This window comes from Symphalangus syndactylus, chromosome 13, assembly GCF_028878055.3.
Source record: "Symphalangus syndactylus isolate Jambi chromosome 13, NHGRI_mSymSyn1-v2.1_pri, whole genome shotgun sequence".
NCBI classification, from domain to species: Eukaryota; Metazoa; Chordata; class Mammalia; order Primates; family Hylobatidae; genus Symphalangus; species Symphalangus syndactylus.
In genome coordinates, this window is record NC_072435.2 from 25,683,356 (window position 1) to 25,707,698 (window position 24,343).

Sequence of the window (24,343 nt, forward strand, 5' to 3'; positions counted from 1 at the left end):
AGCCCATGTGTTCATGAAGAAAATGTTTGCTCAGATCTCATTTGTACCCCTGCCTCTCTTTCAGTGTTTTAAACACCTATAGCTATGTGTTCACAATTGTGTATATTTTGAACGTATTACTGTCATTTTTCTGGGAAAATAATTGCATGTTTAGGATTCATGCCATCAGGACCTTAGACATTGAAAGAGACATTTCTTTTGCTCAGGTATATAAAAGATGGTCCTGGACTTTTTTTTTTCCTTTTCTGAGACGGAGTGTCACTCTGTCAGCCATGCTTGAGTGCAGTGACACAATCTTGGCTCGCTGCAACCTCTGCTTCCCAGGTCCAAGTGATCCCCCCGGTCAGCCTCCAAATAGCTAGGACCACAGATGCACACCACCATTCCTGACTATTTTTTGTACTTTTCATAGAGATGGGATTTCACCGTGATGCCCACGTTGGTCTCAAACTCCTGGGCTCATGTGATCTACCCATGTCAGCCTCCAAAAGTGCTGGGATTACAGGGGTGAGTCACCACACCTGGCCCATCCTGCAGTTTTCTAGAGAAAAAACCAACGCAGTCCGTTGGCCCTTCCAGGCCATCACACAGGAATGAGCCACACCTCCTTCTGACTCAACTCAGAGCTTCTCATGATAACTTGGTGAATTGTCTCCTACTCTGAACCTCAGTGACCCCACCTGTAATATACAGGTGAGGAATAAGACCAGAAAAGCTCAGTCAGAGTGACACTGACCCCTGAAATGATTGGCCAAATTGTTTGTGGCTTTTTCTATATGAGAGGGTAATGCTCAGGTGTAATATGAATTTTAAATAAGTTACCGTTCTCCAAAAATGTAAAAAACACAAGTACCAGAATGGATAAAACAGGTAATTAGACTCAGATCATCTTGAATCTCTCCTTGTCTCTGTCCACACCCACTGCCCTTCCATATCATGTCATTTCACAACTTTAACCCACCTGCACAACTCCATGTTCCCTGCAGGCCTCTCCCCTGAGGTCTACAATCCTGTGTCCAGTTGTCTCAGCTCTCTGCTGGGATATCAAACAGGCATCTCCACATTCACATTTCCATAGGTGACTTCCTAAACCCCCGAACACATTCCCTTGCAGTCCTACACATCTCAGATGAGGGTGACAGTGTACTTCCAGGGACTTAGCCAAAGTTGGCAGCATGTATTTTAAATATGAGAAATGAATTCCGTTATTTGTAAATGTTGTAATTTATAACATAAAGAGAAAGTTGTGTGTATAAATGAAAGGAGTGAGAAAATACATCATTTCCAAAATTCTTTTGAAGTGTGGGAGAAAAACATTTCAAGACCTCATCCCTATGGATCTGCACTCCCAGGACCTCCCTGATCTCATCTCCTGCCTGTGTCCTCCTCACTCCCTCTGCTCCAGCCACACAGGCCTCTTTCCTTTTCCTGGGGCTGAGGTTGCTCCTGTCTCAGGGCCTTCACCTGGGCTGTCCCTCTGCCTACGACTCTCTGTCCCATCAGCTGCAAGTGACAAGCAGCCTTTCTTCCCTAATTCTTTGTTCTGACATAACTTTCTCTACAGTAACCTTTGTGATCTCCCACGGCCCCCGTTTGACATGGCAGCCCCACCTTCACCCCCACCTCTGGTCCATGTTGCCTGTTCTGTGTGATTCTTTTTGCTCCTTCACTGTTCACTGGATCCTGGTGGGAACAAGTCACCAAGGGGAGAGCAGAGCCAGAAGGTGGCGCTGTGCTCAGCTGGTGCCCTCTGAGTGGAGCTCAGCCCTGACTTCACATTAGGTTTCTCAGGCATTTTGCAAATACATCTTTTATGCTGTTCTATCAAAGATTGCTATTGTCATAGGATGGGACCCACCCTCAATAATACAATGGCGCTGGTGATTCTCATCTGTGTCCAGCATTGACCATCAAGGCAGTTTCCTCCGTGTTGAGAGCTGAGATCAGCCTGTGATCCACCGGGAGGTGAGGGGGCTGTGCTCTGCATGGGGTTTGGTTAGGGCCAGATCTGTGCCCTGAAGGTCTGTGCCCTGCTTCAGCGTGTGTGTGGACATTTTCAGGTGGGAGCAAGATCTGAAAACTGGTCAAAATTACCCTTCCAGATCTTCCTGTGGGGATTTCTTATCTCTGCATGATCTCTGGTGCAGTGGGCAGTAGAGGACAGTCTTTATAACGGGTGAGGTCTCCCCTGTGTGTGTTTTGTCACAGGAACAGAATGTGTGGTTTCTAAACATTAAATCTCAGCTAGATGCGGTGGTTCACCCCTGTAATCCTAGCTCTTTGGGAGGCCGAGGTGGGCAGTTCTCGAGTTCGGGAGATCGAGACTATCCTGGCCAACATGGTGAAACCCCATGTCTACTAAAAATACAAAAATTAACTGCGCATTGTGGAGCATGGCTGGAATCCCAGCTACTCAGGATGCTGAGGCAGGAGAATCCCTTGAACTGGGGAGGCGGAGGTTGCAGTGAGAAAAGATCATGTCACTGAACCCCATCATGGTGACAGAGCTGGACTCCATCTCAAAAAAATAATTAATTAATTAAATGTCATTTTTTTCTCACACAGGATTAACTTCCAAAGACTCATGTTACATGAGGAAGCCACCAAGAAGACCAAAGAAAAGGAGATAAGGATGGCTCTTCCTCAGGTAAAGTGATATTCCTCAGTGGATTCTTCTCTCTCTTTCTTTTCTGATATACCAGGTATTGTAGAAGCCAGTCTTCCGTGAGTCTGAAGCGTCCTGCCTCACACGTTTGCTCGCACTCACCCAGGGCTTTTCTCAGTCCCTCTCATCTTAAATTCCATCTCCCTTTATTGCCCAGGCTGGAGTTCACTGGAGCAATCTGGGCTCACTGTAACCTCCACCTCCCAGGTCCAAGAGATTCTCATGCCTCAGCCTCCCAAGTAGCTGTGATTACAGGTGTCCACCAGCACACTGGGCTAATTTTGTATTTTTAATAGAGACAGGATTTCACCATGTTGGCCAGGCTGGTCTCAAACCCCTGACTTCACGTAATCTCCTTGACAGTTTTTCACTGTTACCAAGAATAACACACTGGCTGCCTGTGAGCATGGTGACTTCACTGCAGATATCTGGAAGTCTCCTGCAAGTTGGGGTATTGAAAAGCTGATTGCTTCTTCGTGGATTTGCCATTTCCTCTTTTAGATATGGGAAGATTCCATCCCTAACCCCAGCTGCAGAGGTGCCCTCTCTGATTAAGAATATGTGAAAATTCCCACTCACTTAAGCAAAGCTTACTACTGTGGTCTTATCACCGTGATTCTTACCACCATGGTCTTACCACCACAATTCTCCTGCCTCAGCCTCCTGAGTAGCTGGGATTACAGTCGCACACCACCACACCCGGCTAATTTTTTGTATTTTTAGTAGAAATGGATTTCACTATGTTGGCCAGACTGGTCTCGAACTCCTGACCTCATGATCTGCCCGCCTCAGCCTCCCAAGGTCGTGGGATTACAGGCGTGAGTTACCGCCCGCCCGGCAGAGAAATATCTTGATAATATTACAGGAGCTCCCTCTTGGGTGACAGTTAGCTCTTCTTTTGGCTGTTGTTAGGATTCTTTCTCTATCTCTGAATTTTGACAGTTTTATTATGATGTTGTTTGTTGTAAGTCTCTTACTTAGATTTATCCTAGTTGGATATTCTTAAGGTGTTGAATTTTTTCTTTTGCCTTCTGAAATTAGAAATTTTTGGCCATTATGCCTTCCAACAAGCTTTTCTGTTCCTTTCTTCCTCTCACTCACTTCTGTGACTTCTGGTACTCTTTTTTTTTTGAGATGGAGTCTTGTTCTGTTGAGGTATTGCTCCTCACAAGACAGCATTAGCTGCGGGGGTCTGAGTATGAATAAAACGTACACTGACACACAGATAATTCTGTTTTGCTACTGCTGTGTTTCTGACCACTAGCCTTAAGCAACTGTCTTAATGCTTTCATATACTGTTTCTGTTGAGCTGACAACTGTTGTCCCATGATGAAACCTCAGCTTGACTCAACTTCCCCCAGAAGGTGGTAACCTCGAGTGGGAACCAATGACTTACTGACTACTCACTGGCTTGACCACGAAGTCCTTCTTTGCCTTCGTTTTCAGGGGTCGCGTTCCTCACGCTTCCATCGCAGCTTTCCTCACGAGGGCGGTCCTCACCCTTCCTTGGAAGGTTGCTCAAGAGAGGCTTGAAGTGCGGGGGGTCTATTTCTGCAGATCCCTGACTTTCCTCACACAAGGCACCAACTGAGGTATTGCTCCTCACAAGAGGGCATTAGCTGCAGGGGTCTGCCCACAGACCCTGTCCCAGACGGATGAATGAAACGTACACTGACACATAGATATTCTGCTTTGCCAGTCCTGCTGGGTGCCCAATCGCCTGCACACAAAGAGAGGTTTGTCACTGCGGCCGGCTCTAAGCAGCTCGCATTCCAGGCATTTATTTAGAATAGAATTAACAACAGAAGTTGGAGTAAACACACTTGAGGATAATTAGCATGGTTAAGAGAGTAGTTTTATGAATGATTAAAGCTCAGGTACTGTGGTCTAAAGTAAATACCATTAAGGGGCAATTTCCCTGGTCAGCCTCTCCCTAGACGGCCATCTGGCTCAAAGGTTAGTTAATGGAGGTAGGGTTAACAGATTTAACTGGGGAAGCCTCTACTGTCCCTAGTATTTACCCTATGACCTAATGCTCTAAGGTAAGAACCGGCTGCCTTCAGCCTGTTCAATCATTACAAGCTATGTAACTTTTTGGCCTTCCAGGCCGGGCGCAGTGGCTCACGCCTGTAATCCCAGCACTTTGGGAGGCCGAGGCGGGCGGATCACAAGGTCAGGAGATCGAGACCATCCTGGCTAACACGGTGAAACCCCGTCTCTACTAAAAATACAAAAAATTAGCCGGGCGAGGTGGCGGGTGCCTGTAGTCCCAGCTACGCGGGAGGCTGAGGCAGGAGAATGGCGTGAACCCCGGGGGGCGGAGCCTGCAGTGAGCCAAGATCGCACCACTGCACTCCAGCCTGGGTGAAAGAGCGAGACTCCGTCTCAAAAAAAAAAAAAAAAAAAAAAAACTTTTTGGCCTTCCAAAAGTTTGTGACTATTCCCTATAACTTTCCCTAATATTTCTCTTTAATATTTCTGCTGCTATCTTGAGTAAATCCCGACACTGTCGCCCAGGCTGGAGTGCAGTGGTGCAATCTCAGCTCATTCCAGCCTCTGCCTCTGGATTTAAGTGATTCTCTCATCTCAGCCTCCCAAGTAGCTGAGGTTACAGGTGCGCACCACCACACCTGGTTAATTGTATTTTTGGTAGAGGTGAAATTTCGCCATGTTGGCCAGGCCGGTCATGAACTTCTGACCTCAGGTGATCCCCACACCCTGGCTTCCCAAAGTGCTGGAATTACAGGCGTGAGTGCTGGAATTACAGGCGTGAGTGCTGGAATTACAGGCGTGAGTGCTGGAATTACAGGCGTGAGCCACAACCTGGCCTGGGACTTTCATAATGTGTAGGATGGTGTCCTTGATGGTGCCCTGTTAGTCTGTTTAGACTCCCTTCATTTTACTTTATTCTTTGTTATTGTTGTTTCTTTTCCTATTCACTACTTTTTTTTTTTTTGGGATGAAGTTTCACTCTGGTTGTCGAAGGTGGAGTGCAATGGCATGATCTTGGCTCATTGCAACCTCCGCTTTCGTAGTTAAAGCAATTCTCCTGCCTTAGCCTTTCGAATAGCTGGGATTACAGGCATGCACCACCATGCCCGGCTAATTTTGTATTTTTAGTAGAGACAGAGTTTCTCTATGTTGATCAGGCTGGTCTTGAGCTACCAACCTCAGGTGATCCCCCCACCTAGGCCTCCCAAAGTGCTGGGATTACAGGCATGAGCCACCACGCCTGGTTTGTTTTTTTTTTTAGACAGAGTTTTTCTCTTGTTGCCCAGGCTGGAGTGCAATGATGCAATCTCGGCTCACCGCAACTTCCACCTCCCAGGTTCAAGCGATTCTCCTGCCTCAGCCTCCTAAGTAACTGAGATTACAAGCATGCATCACCACATCTGGCTAATTTTGTGTTTTTAGTAGAGACGGGGTTTCTCCATGTTGGTCAGGCTGGTCACAAACTCCTGACCTCAGGTGATCCGCCTGCCTCGGCGTCCCAAAGGGCTGGGATTACAGGTATGAGCCACCATGCCTGGCCCATGCCTGGCCTTTTTTAAAAAATTACTTTATTATTTTTTGAGACAGTCTCACTCTGTCACCCAGGCTGGAGTGCAGTGGGGAGCCCACCATTACATCCAGCTAATCTTTGTATTTTTAGTAGAGACAAAGTTTCGCCATATTGATGAGGCTGGTCTCCGAACTCCTGACCTCAAGTGATCCACCCACCTCAGCCTCCCAAAGTCCTGGTGTGAGCTACCTCAACTGTCCCCTCTTCACTAATTTTCAACTTACATAATGAATTCTGATTTTTGAACCCATGTATTTAGTTTTTCTGTTTAGTTACTGTATTTTTAGCCCGAGAGTTTCTGTGTAGTTCTTCATAATTTCTGTATGTTGGTTGACCTTCTCATTTTCTTCATGCATTGCATTTATGATTTCTTGAAGTTGTCTCTTAATTCAATGAGCTTCCAACTTTTGGGGGAGTGGGGGTGACAGGGTCTCACTGTGTCCCCCAGGCTGGAGGGCAGTGGTGCAATCTTGGTTAGCTTCAACCTCTGCTCTCCAGGCTCAAGCAATCCTCCCACCTCAGCCTGGCGAGTAGCTATGGATGTGTCCTGTCTAGGTTTTTGCTTATAATGTCCCGACTGAAGCTAATTTAAGTATGTGTAGATGTGATTTTAAATGTGTCCAGGAGAGCATTAATGGAGAAGCCCATGATTTTTTTTGAGACAGAGTCTCCCTCTCTCGACAGGCTGGAGTGAGGTGGCACTATCTCGGCTCACTGCAACCTCAGCCTCCCGAGTTCAAGCGATTCTTCTGTCTCAGCCTCCTGAGTAGCTGGGACTACAGGCGCACACCACCATACCAAGCTAATTTTTGTGTTTTTAATAGTGTCAGGGTTTCAGCATGTTGGCCCAGATTGTCTTAATCTCTTGACTTCGTGATCCACGTGCCTCAGCCTCCATAAGTGTTGGGATTATAGGTGTGAGCCACCATGCCAAGCCAAGCCCATGGTGTTTGTAGAAAACACATTATTTGCAATATATATATACATATATTTTTATTTTGAGAAAGACCTGCTCTGTTGCCCTGGCTGGAGTGCAGTGCTGTGATCTCGGCTTACTGCAACCTCTGCCTCCAGAGTTCAAGCAATTCCCCTGCCTCAGCTTCCCAAATAGCTGGGATTACAGGCACCCTCCCCCACCATGCCCAGCTAGTTTTTCTATTTTTAGTAGATATGGGGTTTTACCATGTTGCCCAGGTTGGTCTCAAACTCCTGACCTTAAGTGATCCACCCACCTTGGTATCCCAAAGTGACAAGATTATAGGTGTGAGCCCCCATGTCTGGCTATATATATATATAGAGAGAGAGAGAGAGAGAGAGAGATGGAGTCTCACTCTGCAGCCCAAGCTGAATTGCAGTGGCACAATCTCAGCTCACTGCAACCTTTGCCTCTGAAGCTCAAGCTATTCTCCTACCTGAGCTTCCCAAACAGCTGGGACTAGAGGCATGCGGAACCATACCCAGTTAATGTTTTTGTATTTTTAGTAGAGACTTGGTTTCACCATGTTGCCCTGGGTGGTCTCGAACTCCTGAGCTCAGTTGATACACCCACCTTGGCCTCCCAAACTGCTGGGATTTCAGGTGTGAGCCACCGTGCCCAGACATATATTTTTTATATTTTCCATAAAACTGAGACTTCCACAGTGACTAGGAGATTTTAAAATCTATCATGGGAAAGTACAGCAAAACTCAACTGTACAGAAAAAAATGTTCAAAAATACCTTAACATGGGTTTGTCAGAACACCGACTTGGATCAAATCAATACTTATTTTCTCTTTTCTCATTTTGTGTGAAGGTAATGACTCCTCCCTAATGTTTTGTTGAAATGTGTGTTTCATTTTAGGGACGCTTGACTTTCAGGGATGTGGCTATAGAACTCTCTTTGGAGGAGTGGAAATGCCTGAACTCTGCGCAGAGGGCTTTATACAGGGCCGTGATGTGGGAGAACTACAGGAACCTGGAGTTTGTGGGTGAGGAAAATGTCCCTCCAGACATGAGGAATCTGCACTTGTCTATCTTGGCTCTTCCTGATTTTGTATTCTCTTTTGTGATGTTGCCGCATACATGCTTTTGATGTACATGTCATTGTTTTCTGCAGTGATGACCCTCCTATCTGTCACAGATGGCTTCTTAGAGACTCTCCTATGGAGTGGTTTTACATGAAAACAGAACATTTATTAACACTTTGACTAATACAATTAAATATCATCCTGCTCTGGCTGGGCGCGGTGGCTCACGCTTGTAATCCCAGCACTTTGGGAGGCCGAGGCGGGCGGATCACGAGGTCAGGAGATCGAGACCACGGTGAAACCCCGTCTCTCCTAACAGTACAAAAAAATTAGCCGGGCGTGGTGGCGGGCGCCTGTAGTCCCAGCTACTGGGAGAGGCTGAGGCAGGAGAATGGTGTGAACCCGGGAGGCGGAGCTTGCAGCGAGCCGAGATCGCGCCACTGCACTCCAGCCTGGGTGACAGAGCAAGACTCCATCTCAAAAAAAAAAAAAAAAAAATCATCCTGCTCTAGGCAGAGACGCTCCTGGAAGCCCTGAGCAGAATTGTCAGTGTGGCCCAGGAGATGAGATAGAAAGCATGACAGTGACTGACAAGCGTTTCCAGCTGTGGTTCTGGTTTTATTTTGTTTTGTTTTTTGAGACAGATTCTCCCTCTGTTGCTCAGGCTGGAGTGCACTGTTGTGATCTCAACTCATTGCAACCTCCGCCTCCTGCATTCAAGCAATTCTCATACCTCAGTCTCCCAACCTAACTGGAATTACAGATGCAAGCCACCATACCTTGCAAATTTTTGTATTTTTATTAGAGATGGGGAATCACCATGTTGGCCAGGCTGGTCTCAAACTCCTGGTCTCAAGCAATCCGCCCGCCTCAGCCTCTAGCCAAGTGTTGGGATTACAAACCTGAGCCACCACGCTTGGCCTTTCGTTCTGGTTTTTAAGGAGCATCAGAGAAGCATCTCTCACTGCTACTGTGACAGTGATCATCACATAAACTAATGATCATATTCTCTAAGCAGCAGTCACTGCTGTAGAAATTCCTCTTAGGAAGGATATCATTCAGGCTTACTGCCTCATATATATGAGGCTCTTGACTGAACTCTTTTTGTTTGACGTTGAATTTTGCTCTTGTTGCCCAGGCTGAAGTACAATGATGTGGTCTCTGCTCACTGCAATCTCTGCCTCCTAGGTTCAAGAAATTCTCCTGCCTCAGCCTCCCGAGTAGCTGGGATTACAGGCACCCACCACGACGCCTGGCTAATTTTTGTATTTTTAGTAGAGATGGGGTGTTCTTAAACTTTGAAGATCATATTTGGGAAGTTTAAAATAAGTATTCCTTTTTGTGTAATATTAACACATTTCAGTATTAAATATTATTTACCATCTGTACTTAATTGGAAACCTATTGGTTTTTATATTTTTTAGATAGCTCTTTTAAAACCATGATGGTGTTATCATCAACAAGGCAAGGCAATACAGAAGGGTTCCACACAGGGACATTGGAAAGACATGAAAGTCATCACATTGGAGATTTTTGCTTCCTAGAAATCAAGAAAGATATTCATGACTTTGAGTTTCAGTGGCAAGAAATTAAAAGAAATGGCCAAGAAGCACCCATGACAAAAATAAAAAAGTTGACTGGTAGTACAGACCAACACGATCAAAGGCATGCTGGAAACAAGCCTATTGCAGATCAGCTTGGATCAAGCTTTCATTCACATCTGCCTGAACTGCACGTATTTCAGACTGAAGGGAAAATTGATAAACAAGTGGAGAAGTCTATCAACAATGCTTCCTTGGTTTCAACATCCCAAAAAATTTCTTGTAGGCTCAAAACCCATATTTCTAATAGGTATGAGAAGAACTTTCTCCATTCTTCATCATTCACACAAATACAGGAAGAACACATGAGAGAAAAACCTTTCCAATGTAATGAGTGTGGCAAAGCCTTTAATTATAGCTCACATTTAAGGAGACATCACGTAACCCATTCAGGAGAGAAACAATATAAATGTGATGTATGTGGCAAAGTCTTTCATCAAAAGCAATACCTTGCATGGCACCATAGAGTTCATACTGGAGAAAAACCTTACACATGTAATGAGTGTTCCAAGACCTTCGGTCACAAGTCATCTCTTACACGCCATCATAGACTTCATACTGGAGAAAAACCTTACAAGTGTAATGAGTGTGGTAAGACCTTCAGTCAGACGTCATCCCTTGTAGGGCATCGTAGACGTCATACTGGAGAGAAACCTTACAAATGTGAAGAATGTGACAAAGTTTACAGTTGCAGATCACAACTTGAAACACATAGGAGAATTCATACTGGAGAGAAACCATACAAATGTAAGGTTTGTGACAAAGCTTTTAGGCATAATTCATGCCTTTCACGCCATAACAGAGTTCATACTGAAGAGAAACCTTACACATGTAATGAATGTGGCAAGGTTTTCCAGCGTGATTCATACCTTGCACAACATCAGAGAGTTCATACTGGAGAGAAGCCTTACACATGTAATCAATGTGGTAAGGTTTTTAATCAAAAGGCACACCTTGCATGTCATTATAGACTTCATACTGGAGAGAAACCTTACAAGTGTAATGAGTGTGGCAAGACCTTCAGTCAGAAGTCATCCCTTGTGGGCCATCGTAGACTTCATACCGGAGAGAAACCTTACAACTGTCATGAGTGTGGCAAGACCTTCGCTCGAAATTCATCCCTTCTAATTCATAAGGCAATTCATACTGGAGAGAAACCTTACAAGTGTAATGAATGTGGCAAGGTTTTTAATCAACAATCAAACCTTGCACAACATCAGAAAGTTCATACTGGAGAGAAACCTTACAGGTGTAATGAATGTGGCAAGACCTTCAGTCATATGTCATCCTTTGTATGCCATCATAGACTTCATACTGCAGAAAAACTTTATAAGTGCAATGAGTGTGGCAAAGCCTTTAGTGCACAGTCATCACTTATTCATCATCAAGCAATCCATGATCTAGGGAAACTTTACAAATGTAATGATTCTCACAAAGTCCTCAGTAATGCTACAAGCATTGCAAATCATTAGACAATCCATAATGAAGAGAGATTTTACAAGTGTAGTAAATGTGACAGATATTTCAGATATTGTTTGTAGCTTGCAGTTCATCAGCGAACTCATACTGGAGAGAAACATTACAAATGTCATGATTGCAGCAAGGTCTTCAGTCAAGCTTCATCTTATGCAAAACACAGGAGAATTCATACAGGAGAGAAACCCCACAGCTGTGATAATTGTGGCAAAGTCTTTTTTTTTTTTTTTTTTTTTTTTTTTTGAGATGAAGTCTTACTCTTTTGTCCAGGCTGGGGTGCAGTGGCATGATCTCGGCTCACTGCAGCCTCCACCTCCCAGGTTCATACGATTCTCCTTCCTAGCCTCCTGAGTAGCTGGGACTACCAGCATGCTCCACCCAGCCTGGCTAATTTTTATGTTTTTAGTAGAGACAGGGTTTCACCATGTTGGCCTGGTTGCTGTCAACTCTTGACCTAGTGATCTGCTTGCCTTGGCCTCCCAAAGTGCTGGTATCACAGGCATGAGCCACCGCGCCCAGTGTGGCAATGTCTTTACATTCACACCACCTTAGACATCAGAGAATCTATACTGGACAGACATCTTACAAATGGAATAGGTGTGGCAAGGTCTTTAGTCTGAGGTCACTCCTTGCAGAACAGCTGAAAATTCATTTCTGAGATAATAATCCCAAATACAATGACTATACAAAATAATAAACTTTAATTGACATTAGAGTCAATTCAGCATTGACTAGAGTTTGAGTTGACTTAACATTGAATTCAAGTATTAATTGACATAAAAAGTGTTTATGTTAAGAAGAATGGGTCGGGTGCAGTCGCTCACACTTGTAATCCCAGCACTTTGGGAGGCCAAGGCAGGCAGATCACTCGAGGTCAGCAGTTTGAGACCAGCCTGGCCAACAGGCCGGAACCAGTTTGCCCAGCCTGTTTTTTCTTTCCTTCTCTCTTTTCTTTTCTTTCTTTCTTTCTTTTTTTTTTTGAAACAGAGTCTTTCTCTTGTCACCCAAGCTGGAGTGCAATGGCACAATCTTGGTTCACTGCAACCTCCGCCTCCTGCATTCAAGCAATTCTCTTTTCTAAGCCTCCCAAGTAGCCGGGATTTCAGATGTGTGCCACCACACCACGTAGTCCCTCTCCACAGAGATGGTTGAGAAGGCTGACGGAAAAGCCAGATACTTGTTCTACAGCTTTCCCTGACACTAGTATATCATCCACATGCGGGAGCATACATACACACTCCGGGATGCTCACCTTTTCTAACAGCTCCTCAAGAATTTGGCCAAGCAAGTTAGGAGAATCTGTAAATCCTTGGGGCAAGACTGTCCAGTGGTATTGCTGTTTTCACCCTGAGTGAGGATCTTCCCGTTCAAAAGCGAATATATCCTATCTTCAGCTAAAGGACATGCCCAGAAGGCATCTTTCAGGTCTATTTCTGTAAACCACTGATGGTCATAAGGAATTTTGCTGAGAGTAGTATATGGATTGGGAACTACAGGATGAGTGGTTTGAACAATTTGATTAATGGCTTGAAGATCTACAAGCCAGTATCACCGATCTGACTACTTTACAAGTAATATTGGAGTATTATGCACAGTTCAAGTAGCCCATCTCAGATAAGGCTCTCAATTAGAGGCTTTAAACCTAATCTACCTTCTAAGGGAATTGGATATTGGTTTCTTCTCACAGTTTCCCTGGGAGTTTTTAACTTTATGTTAATTGGAGGAACTTGTAGCTTCCTTCACTTTCCCTCCCTTGACCACTCATTAGCATTGATATAGCTTTCCTCTGTTGTAGTAAGCAGGTTTAATGAAGTGAAGAATCCTTCTGGGCTTACATGCAAGCCTATACCTAACTTTAACATTAGGCCCCTTCCTAACAAGTTTGTCCCAGCCTTAGGGAGTAGCAAAAATTTAACGTTGGTTGATCGGGTTTCAAATCTAACTTCTGTTTTTTCTAAGACTTTGGCTTTAAATCCTTCCCCTTTGACTCCTAAAACTTGAAGTTCTTCTAATGAACAATTTATATTAGAGGGCACAAAACAAACAGAGGAGCGAGAAGCTCCTGAGTCTATTAGAAAAGTAACAAGTTTGGCCACGTGTGGTGGCTCACGCCTGTAATCCCAGCACTTTGGGAGGCCAAGGTGGGCGGATCACCTGAGGTCAGGAGTTCGAGACCAGCCTGACACACATGAAGAAACCCCATCTCTACTAAAAATACAAAATTAGCCAGGCTTTGTGGCACATGCCTACAATACTAGCTACTTGGGAAGGCTGAGGCAGAAGAATTGCTTGAACCTGGGAGGTGGAAGTTGCAGTGAGCCGAGATCATGCCATTGCACTCCATCCTGGGCAACAAGAACAAAACTCTGTCTCAAAAAAAAAAGAAAGAAAGAAAAGTAACAAGCTCATGTTTTTGTCCCACCTTTAAATGTACCAAGGGCTCTCAGTGGAACTGGAAATAGAAAAGACAGAGCCCCTGACTTCCTTATTCTTTAAATTCCTTAAGTGGGACTTTTTTTCTCCTTTCTCCACTCAGGACATTCTCTTTTGAAATGACGTAATTTTCCACACTTGTAACATTTGTCTTGTCCCTCTCCCTTTTCAGTTTTTGGAGTCTTAGCGTACTGGGTTTGCTTTCCCTCTTTACCTGTCTTCAAGTTCTGTGGCCCCCCTGTCTCATATCTTTTTTTTTTTTTTTTTTTTTTTTTTGAGACGGAGTCTCGCTGTTTCACCCAGGCTGGAGTGCAGTGGCTCAATCTCGGCTCACTGCAAGCTCCGCCTCCTGGGTTCACGCCATTCTCCTGCCTCAGCCTCTCCGAGTAGCTGGGACTACAGGCGCCCGCCACCACGCCCGGCTAATTTTTTGTATTTTTAGTAGAGACGGGGTTTCACCGTGGTCTCGATCTCCTGACCTCGTGATCTGCCCGCCTCGGCCTCCCAAAGTGCTGGGATTACAGGCTTGAGCCACCGCGCCCAGCCCACTTTTTGAGCTTATTCTAAGAATTCCTGTATAGACTGTTTTTTCCAGTTTTCTAGTTTTGTAACTTTTTTGCAATGTCTTGCCAGCTATTGGTAACAAAGTGTAGCTTTAACATTCCTTGCCTGTGAGGGTCTTCTGGAGCTAAATGTGCATATTTTCTCATTTGTTCTCGTAGTCTTTTTAGAAACTTTATGGGGCTCTCATCTTTTTTCTGTTTTATGTAAAGTGCTCAGGAAAGATTCTGAGCACAGGGCACTGACTCCTGAATTCCTTTAATTGTCATTTCCCTTATATCTTTCATGATTTTTTAGTGGACTGTGTCGTTATCCCATTGAGGATCTTGGGTCGGGAATTTCTGGTCTACAGTGGGAACGTTTTGGCTGGATAGGTATTTACGTTCCCAAACTGTCATAGCAGTCCTGCTAATCAACCGCCTTATATATAATACTCCAATATTACCTGTAAAGTTGTCAGATGTGTCATATCGGCTCATACAAGATCTTTTGTATCGTTTTACAAAACGATACAAAAGCTGCAAAGCCACCAGCCTGCGTGCTTCCCACGGAGAAGTTGGGACTTCCTGACAACTGCACAAACTCACGTGGGGGATTTCAATATCCCAAAGCACGCAGATTCCTGGTGTGGCTGGACTTGGTGCTGGGGTGCTGCAAAAGCCAGGTTTGAAGCAGAAAGATAAAAAAAACCCTCACCTGTGTCAGCCTCGAGTGCTGAAGAACAACTGTGTGTAGGCCCTCAACCCTGTCTGGGTGGGTTCTGGACAGTGGGCTGGGACCCGGCGGGATAAGGGAAAGGTCGTTGAGGGGGCGGGGCCTGAAAACTGCTGCTGGAGCTGGGCGAGAGGGTGGAGGCTGCTTTGGAAGGTAGGCCTGGTTAGAGGGTGGAGGTGGAGGTAGGGCCTGGAACAGGAATGGGGCAGGGCAAGAGTGTAGAGGCTGCCTGGGGATGGGCCAGACAGTGGGAAGGGACGGGGCCAGAGGTTATATCATCATCATGGGGGCAGAGTCTGGAAGGGGTTTTGTTCTGAAGGGTAGGGCCTGGAGGAGGCAGGTCCGGGTTCTTTCCTCAGCTGGGCCATGGATGTCACCTGCTGTCATCCTCTTGCCCCCCAGGACTGGATCCTCCAGGTTCTGGTTGGTAGATTGTTTCCGATGTGCCCTGATATTCGTGATATTACCCCTAATATCACAGGGATGCTTCCTGTCTAAGTTGGTATTTCAAACAATTGAAGGTAAAACAACATGGCCACCTATACTGAACACTGAATCATGCTTTTTCTTAAGTTGAAAATAGAGGCGCTGGGAGCCATGCTGAGAGACACACAGGTCCTTCCTCGGCCCCATCCTCTGCCGGTTCTAAACGGCAAGATCTCTCCACCTCGTGCCCCGCCCCTACCTCACCCAGTCCCCGCCCACCTCCTCGCGGTTCCCGTCCAGGCCTGGGTTCTGTCTTGCGCATGCAGATTCACACAAACTCGGAAGCAGATCACGTGGAGTGAGGGTCACGCCACGGTGCACAAGTTTCCCTCTGTCTTGTATTAAGTCTGCACTTCCCAAGTCCCCAGCAGTTCTTTACCTGGAACATCGGGTCCCCAAGACCTGGACATTTTCAGCCGTCTTCCTTCACCCAGGGCAAATTGAGACGTCCCCGTGAGAGTCTGGGGGTTGCTTCCTTTTGGGTTTAAGGTCGCCCTGAGGCTGGTTCTGTCCCCGGTCTTTCTGTTCTAGGGCAATGTATACACTTCGTATCGCATAGTTTTCTTGCTCTAAACCTTTTTCTGACTCCTCCAGCCCCACGCTTTTTAAAGTCCTCACCTGAGAGGTGGATTCCCTCCCTGGGCGCCTCCCAGCCTCGCCCTCATTGGCCCCTGGAGTGCAGCGTTGCTGCCCCAGTCCTAGGGAGGCCGCGTCCTCTGCCTGGTCCTGGGATCCTGCAGACCCCACCCTTGTCTTAAGGCGCCGTGACCCTCTCACCTCCCTCCTCATGCGGGGTCCTGCTGCTTCACAGGTTCCCCCTCTGCAGTCGCCGCTTCCCCTGAGCCCACATTGGGGAGGTACCAAGGGCCTGTCCTGTGACACGGGGTGTTTTGCCTGCCCAGCTCCAGCCCCTGGAAAATACACTCCTCCGAGATGCAAGCGTCTTACTCCAAACCCTGCTGTGATTGTGTTGCGGTAAACTGAGGAACGGAGAGACTGATACGGGATTACAGAAGGATGTTTATTTTAAGGTAAGCACTGGCTGAGTGGATTTATATCTAAAAAGCTGAGCCTTGAACAAAGAGTGGGACTTTTATAAGTGGGGTTACAAAAGCAAAACAAAGGCAGTTAATCACATGCACGTCTTGTGGCCTTGCGTAGCTGATGGCCTTGTAGCTGCGTCAAAAGAAAAACAAGAAGTGGCTAAATACAGATATTTGTAAAATATAGTCATGTTTGAGAGACTAGGGAAAGGAGTAACAGTAAAATAATTTCTTTCTCTTTTTTTCCCCCTCAACTTTGCTCAGGAGGCAGGAGCTCTCTGGAGCCTGTTCCTTTGGCCTTGCCTTTCAAGACAGCGTTATCTTATAACTGTCCTTGAAGTGAGCTGCTAAGCAGAGGAAAACTTCTTTTTCTTTTTAACCCTTACTACGTTTTTCCTCCTTTTGAGGCCTTCTATAAAACTTCTTTTATAGAAGGCCTCACCATTACTTAGTTCTGCGCGAAGAGACAAGTTTTCTTCTTTGGGCAAAGGTTGATATTTGTGCAGAGCCATCAGCTGAGTGGTAGTTTCCCTAGCTGCTATCACCTCTATAGCTGATTGAATGCTTCTAACAAGGAGAGGTAAGAGACAAGGGAGTATTAGGCAACTTCTTAGTATGGCTAGAAATACTCTTATTAAAATCTTGAATTTTCCAAAAATGAAAATTAATCTCTAAAGACAGAATCTGGAGACTACCTTTTCTAAGTTTGAACTGGAACATGGGCTAATTTTCTTATTCTTGCAGTTATTTCTATAATTGCCTTTCTATTTTCATCGATTTCTAGGCAGCAATTAGTTAGATTGAACTTTCTACATGTTCCTCTTTCCTGGGCTAGGAGGTAGTCTAAAGCTAATCTGTTCTGATAAACAGCATTTTTCATTTTTGTGGCTTGCTTGGCTAGTAACTCTAATGCATTTGCTGTCTTGTTAGTGATGATCAGTCAGTGAACTGCATTGTGTAGTTCCAGCAAGCTATTGCTAGGGCCTTGGAGGGGCAAACAGGGGGTGCACAAACAATTTTGTACTGGCAGTTTGTATAGTACTTTGTAAGACCAGAGATTGTGAGATAGGCTGGGTTCATGGATGTTAACTGACAAACATCAAAATATATGGATATGGCCTCCTCCTGGGGGAGAGGCTTGGGTTTGACCTATAAGACTTCTTTCTTTTGACTTGATATGAACTTCAAATTAAGTCTTAGGTAAAGACTTGGGGTCATAGCATATATAAGGCTGGCTATTTCCTGGGTCGTGAATTGAATAGGTGATCTGATTTTAAGTACAAGTTCTTAGGTGAGTCCTTGTACACTCATAATAAGTTTGGTATCATAGAGTCTTGGTTATACTGTTCCTTGACTATGTAGTATGTATATAATGGGGACACTTTTCTATGGTTGCTTCTTTTAGCATGGTAAAGGGGGGTAATAACAGCAAAGCAATGAATAGCATATTCCTGTCTAGCAAGGACAGAAGAGGTCATTACTCCGGGGAGGAGATTGAGCACAGTGACAGAACAATAGAAAAACAGTATTACAAGGAAAACTACTAGTCTTAAGATTCCTAACTCCATTTACTGGCTTAATGACTCTTCAAGCTTCAGCCATGCATAGACTAGTCAGCTTCTGGTGTGTGACTAGAGCAGGGATTGTCCCCTCAAGCTTCAGCTGTGCATAGACTGGTCAGACTCCGTAGTGACTACAGCAGGCGGTCTTCTTTAGCAGCAGCTTGATCTCATCTCAGGATCAGCCAAGTTGGATCATCTGGGTCCTGCTGGCTTTTCTACTTGTCTTGAGCTGCCAGTTTCAGCTGACTGTGGTGGATCCAAGGCACAACACCTGCAACTTTAGCAGCAGTGGGACTGGACAAGATTACAGTATAGGGCTTATCTTATATGAGTCTTAAAGAAGTTGGATTCTACATAGCTGGTGGCCTTGTAGCTGTGTCAAAAAAAAAAAAGAACTGGCTAAATACAGACATTTGTAAAACATAGTCATGCTTAAGAGACTAGGGAAAGGAGTAACGGTAGAAGAATTTGTCTTTCTCTCTTTTTTTTTCCTTCACTTTGTTCTGGAATTTAAAAAGTGTCTAGAGCCCATTCCTTTAGCCTTAGCTTTTTGGACAGCGTTATCTTATAACTTCCCTTGAAGTGAGCTGCTAAGCAGAAGAAAACTTGTTTCTTTTTCTTTTTGACCTTTACTACAATTCTGTGGGCCAAAGGGATCAGGAGACAGACACAGAGCAGTAGAAAACCTGAGACAGAAAAGAAGAATGAGAAAGAATGAGAAAGACTCATAACAGATGGCAAAGTAGAGGATGGGTGAGGGATTTGCCAAGAGATTGCAAAAGTGAAAAAAAAAAAGATAAGAAAAACAGGAGGAGAAAAGCAACTGGAGAAATGTAGAGAAAAGCTAGATGTACAGAGAGATGAAGAACAGCAAGGCAGAAAGAGGGGCAGCAAAGAGGGAGGCTCATAAGAGTGAGGGAGAGGAGGAGGGATTTGGAGCCAGGACAGACAGAGCAGAGTGGTGCTGGTGGCAAGGAGAACAGAGGAAGAACAACAGCAGGGAGCACAGCTGGGAATCTAGGGTGCCAGAGAGTGGGTACAGAGGGGTATAACAGGGAAAAGAGAATTTAACAGGGAGAAAAGAGGAGGTGCAGAGATGGGAGAAGAGGTGGAAATATATGGAGATTGAGGATGATTGAAAGACTGGGGAGAAGGAGGAACAAGAGGTTATATAAGCTCCAAGGATGAAGCAGAAGAGGTGGAAGAGAAGGAATAGAGGTAAGAAGGGAATAAACAGCAGGACAGGAGAGGGGTACAGAATGAGGTGCAGAATCCCAAGGAAATAGAAAAAAAAAAGAGCTAGAGAGAGAAGGGGAGAATGAGAGATATTTACAGAATTAGGGAGGGAAGCACAGTAATGAAGAAAGAGGGGCTGGGTGCAGTGTCTAATGTCTGTAATCCCAGCACTTTAGGAGACTAAGGCAAGGGGATTGCCTGAGTCCAGGAGTTTGAGACCAGTGTGGGCAACATAGTGAGACCCCCATCTCTGCCGAAAAACAAAAATTAACAGGGCATGATGGTGCACACCTATACTCACAGCTACTCTAGAGGCCAAGGCAGATGAGTGAGTGAGTTCATTGTATATGATAACTTGTGACATGTTGACTTCTGTGTATATAATATAATAAATAACAACTTATTTAAATTATACAGATGAGACAGAGAATTTTAAAATTCCTATCTATAAGACATGTACATTCTATAAATCTTTGCATCAGAGGTTAGCTTCCACTTGGAATCCCTATTCAGCCACAGGGTAGTGATTTATTCACTTGAGAGTCACTCTCTTCCCTTTTTGCAGGGTTGTGTAGGAAGCGGGGCAGTGAAGTGGGGAAAAAAAAATCACTTTCTGTTATTACATAACGTGGAAAATGAGAGGGCTGGAGAGATCAATGGGTAAAACAGAGGGGTTTTATTAAGGTGCACCCCAGCTCAGTGGACTCACATCCAAAAAGCTAAGCCCAGAAAAAAGACAGAGCTGGGCTTATACAGGCAAGCTTACAGAAGCAGGACAAAGACAGTAAATCATCCAGTGACAGGTTATGTAATCTATCCCATAACTGCTGCCTTGTTATAACTTGTGGCCTTGCTTAGCTGGTCCAGAGAGCTGACCAGAGAGGGCACCTGTGGCCATGTTGTAAAACTTCACACTCGTCAAAAAGACATGGGTTAGGGTTTTCCCCCTCCCTCTGGACGAAGCTCATTAGCTGACACAGATGGTCACCTCCATTACCAAGTAGAGCCAGGATGAACTATGTGTGACCAAGGGTGTTGTCAAGTCCTCTTCCCTGAGGACTGATTAGTGTTTATCTTGAAAACATGTACTCAATGGGTTGTATAGAACACTGAAGTTTCCTTGTCCCTTTTCAACCTCTTAGTTGTTTGCCTCTATTATTATTGTCTTAAATCCCATCATATTCTTATTTAAGGCTTATTTATTAATAAAGTGGTTTTTATTTCTCTCACTATTATCATCGTGAAGATGATTTCTCATTTGGGGGAAGGTTTTTTTTGTTTTCCATTATATTTTCTCAAAATTTAAAGAGTAAAGAATATTTTTTGGGCCAGGAACAGTGGCTCATGACTATAATCCCAGAACTTTGAGAGGCTGAGGCAGGTGGATCACTTGAAGTCAGAAGTTCGAGACCAGCCTAGCCAACACAGTGAAACATCGTCCGTACCAAAAATACAAAAATTAGCCGGGCATGGTTGCACGTGCCTGTAATGTCAACTACTCCAGAGGCTGAGATGGAAAATTGCTTCAGCCCAGGAGGCAGAGGCTGCAGTAAGCCCAGATCTCGCCACTGCATTCCAGCCTGGCCAAAAGAGAAAATCCTGCTTCAAAAAAAAAAAAAAAGAATAGAAAAAAGTAAATATAAAAAAGAAAATAAGCCAGGCACGGTGGCTCACAGCTGTAATCCCAGCACTTTGGGAGGCCGAGGAGGGCGGATCACTTGAGGTCGGAAGTTTGAGGCCAAACTGACCAACATGGAGAAATCCCATCTCTACTAAAAATACAACATTAGCAGGGCATGGTGGCACATCCCTGTAATCCCAGCTACTTGGGAGATTGAGGCATGAGAATTGCTTGAACCTGGGAGACGGAGGTTGCGGTGAGCCGAGATCGCGCCATTGCACTCCAGCCTGGGCAACTAGAGCAAAACTCCATCTCAAGAAACAAAGAAAAGAGGCCGGGCGCGGTGGCTCACGCTTGTAATCCCAGCACTTTGGGAGGCCGGGGCGGGCGGATCACGAGGTCAGGAGATCGAGACCATGGTGAAACCCCGTCTCTACTAAAAATACAAAAAATTAGCCGGGCGTGGTGGCAGGCGCCTGTAGTCCCAGCTACTCGGAGAGGCTGAGGCAGGAGAATGGCGTGAACCCGGGAGGCGGAGCTTGCAGTGAGCCGAGATTGGGCCACTGCACTCCAGCCTGGGCGACAGAGCAAGACTCCGTCTCAAAAAAAAAAAAAAAAAAAAAAAAAAAAGAAACAAAGAAAAGAAACTGATAGATCTCTTACACAAATACGCTGGGACAACTAACTGGATATCCACGTGGAAAAGAATAATGTTGGATCACTGGCCGGGCGCGATGGCTCACGTCTGTAATCCCAGCACTTTGGGAGGCCGAGACGGGTGGATCACGAGGTCAGGAGATCGAGACCATCCTGGCTAATACGGTGAAACCCCATCTTTACTAAAACTACAAAAAAAAAAAAAAAAAGAAAAGAAAATTAGCCAGGTGTGATGGCAGGCGCCTGTAGTCCCAGCTACTTGGGAGGCTGAGGCGGGAGAATGGCGTGAACCCGGGAGCTTGCAGTGAGCCGAGTTCGCGCCACTGCACTCCAGCCTGGGCAACAGAACAAGACTCCGTCTCAAAAGAAAAAAAAAAAAAGGAATTATGTTGGATCCCTATGTAACATCATCAAAAATTTTATTATGAGAAAAAAAGAGAGAGACGAAGAAGGGAGCCCTGCGGGAGCCGGTGTTACTTTGTCACCCAGGCTGGCCTGGACTCCCAGGCTCGGCGATCCTCCCGCCGCTGCTTCCTGAATAGCTGGGACCTCAGGCTCCCGTTCACGCGCCCGTATCCCTGCCATGTTTAAGCCGCAGGTGGTGACCTCACCCCTCCTTGGCCTGAGCACTCCATCCTGCATCTCAGGCAGTGGCCTGAGTCTCTGAAGCTGAGCACAGTGTGGACTCTCTCCCAAGTGAATGGAGAATAGAAAGGGAGAGGATTTCTATTCGGTTCTGTGGGCCGTCAGCATGAAATTATACCTTCCGCCCAGGCAGGGCTTTGCATTTCACATTCTAGTTTGCATCCCCATTCCAGACAATTCCAGGGCTTTTCAATCATGCCTTAGCCTTCCTGGCCAGTCTCGCCTCCAAAACCCGAAAAACGCCTCTGCGCTGGGAACGAGGCTGAGAGACTCACAGGTCCCGCCCTGGCCCCGCCCCCTGCCGGTTCCAAAGGAGAAAGTCTCTCGGCCTCCCACCCCGCCCCTACCTCGTCCAGGCCCCGCCCACCTCGCGGGCCCCGCCCAGACCTGGCTTCTGTACTGCGCGCGCAGATTCGCGCAAACCCGGAAGCGGGTTGCGTGGAGTGAAGGTCACACCGCGGCGGTGAGTTTCGCTCTTCTATTAAGTCTGCGCTTACCAGGTCCCCTGCGCTTCTGTACCTGAGACGTAGGGTCTCCACAGACCTGGAAATTCTCGTCCTTCTTCCTTCACCCAGGACAAATTGAGACGTCTCCATGAGAGTCCGGATATCGCTTCCTTTTGGGTTTAAAGTCGCCCTGAGGCTGGGCCGTCCCCTGTCTTTCTGCTGTAGGGCAATGTATACACTTCCTGTCGCGTAGTTTTCCTGCTCAAAACCGTTTTCTGACTCCTCCCGCCCCGCGCTTTTTAAAGTCCTCACCCGAGAGCTGGATTTCCGCCCTGGGCGCCTCCCACCCTCGCCTTCGTAGGCCACCGGAGCGCAGCGCCGGGGCCCCAGTCCCAGAGAGGCCGCGTCCTCTGCCTGGTACTGGAATCCTGCAGACCCCAACCTTGTCTTAAGGCGACGTCGCCCCCCACCTCCCTCCTAGTGCCGGACCCTTCTGCTCCCCAGGTCTCCCCTCCGCAGTCACCTCTTCCCCTGAGCCCGCATTGGGGAGGTGCCCAGGACCTCTCCTGTGACACGGGGTGTTCTTGTCTGCCCAGCTCCAGCCCCTGGAAAATACGCTCCTCCGGAATGCAAGCGTCTTACTCCAAACCCTCCTGTGATTGTGTCGGCCAAAGGCATCGGGAGACAGAGCAGTAGAAAAGCTGAGACAGAGAAAAGAATGAGAAAGACCCATAACAGAGGGCAAAGTAGAGGATGGGTGAGGGATTTGTCAAGAGACAGCAAAAGTGAAAAGAAAAAAAAAAATGAAAAAGCAAGAGGAGAAAAGTAACTGGAGAAATGTAGAGAGAAGCTAGATGTACAGAGAGATGAAGGACAGCAAGGTAGGGAGAGGGGCAGCAAAGAGGGAGGCTCATCAGAGTGAGGGAGAGAGGGAGGGATTTGGAGCCAGAGCAGACAGAGCAGAGTGGTGCTGGTGGCAAGGAGAACAGAGGGAGAACCACAGCAGGGAGGACACCTGGGGATCTGGGGCTTAGATGAGTGGGTGAGTTCATTGGATATGATTAGTTGTGACATTTGACTTATTTGTATATAATCTAGTAACTTAAAACTGCTTAAATTATACAGATGAGATTGAGAATTTTAAGAATCCTATCTATAAGACGTGTACATTCTATAAATCTTGGCCTCAGAGTTTATCTTCCACTTGGAATCCCTATTCAGCCAGTGGAGTGACTTACTCACTTATGAGTCACTCTGTTCCCTTTTCCCAGAGTGGGGTAGGGAGTGGGGCAGTGAAGTGGGAAAAAAATCCCTTCTGTTATCACATAATTTTTTACTTAATTAATTAACTAATATTAAGAGACAGAGTCTGGCCGATTGCTTAGGCTGGAATACAATGGCATGATCTCTAACTGCAGCCTTGTCCTCCTGGGCTCAAGTAACCCTCCTACGTCAGCTTCCTGAGTAGCTGGGACCACAGTCATGAGCCACCAAGAAGCCTGGCTAGTTTTCGTTCTTTCTTTCTTTCTTTCTTTCTTCTTTTTTTTTTTTTTGTAGAAATGAGGTTTCACTGTGTTTCCCAGGCTAGTCTCAAAATCCTGAGCTCAAATTATCATCCTGCCTTGGCC

The 24,343-nt window shown here is 45.9% G+C and overlaps 1 protein-coding gene and 1 long non-coding RNA gene across 2 annotated transcripts in view; one reads left to right on the plus strand and one right to left on the minus strand.

Moving 5' to 3' along the window:
* The first annotated feature begins 2,571 nt into the window (after nt 1–2,571).
* LOC129460653 (zinc finger protein 845-like) overlaps nt 2,572–24,343 on the plus strand; it is a 57,639-nt gene continuing 35,867 nt past the window's right edge. The window contains 3 exon segments of the mRNA XM_055238788.2: nt 2,572–2,647; nt 8,069–8,195; nt 9,659–11,439. Coding sequence (XP_055094763.2) covers nt 2,585–2,647; nt 8,069–8,195; nt 9,659–11,439 — 1,971 coding nt within the window. The 5' untranslated portion in view covers nt 2,572–2,584.
* Nucleotides 16,506–23,117, minus strand: LOC134732257 (uncharacterized). The gene is made up of 3 exons (XR_010115238.1): nt 22,789–23,117; nt 21,631–21,812; nt 16,506–18,483 (listed from the first exon to the last, which is right to left on the minus strand). It is a non-coding gene; the product is annotated as an uncharacterized lncRNA (long non-coding RNA).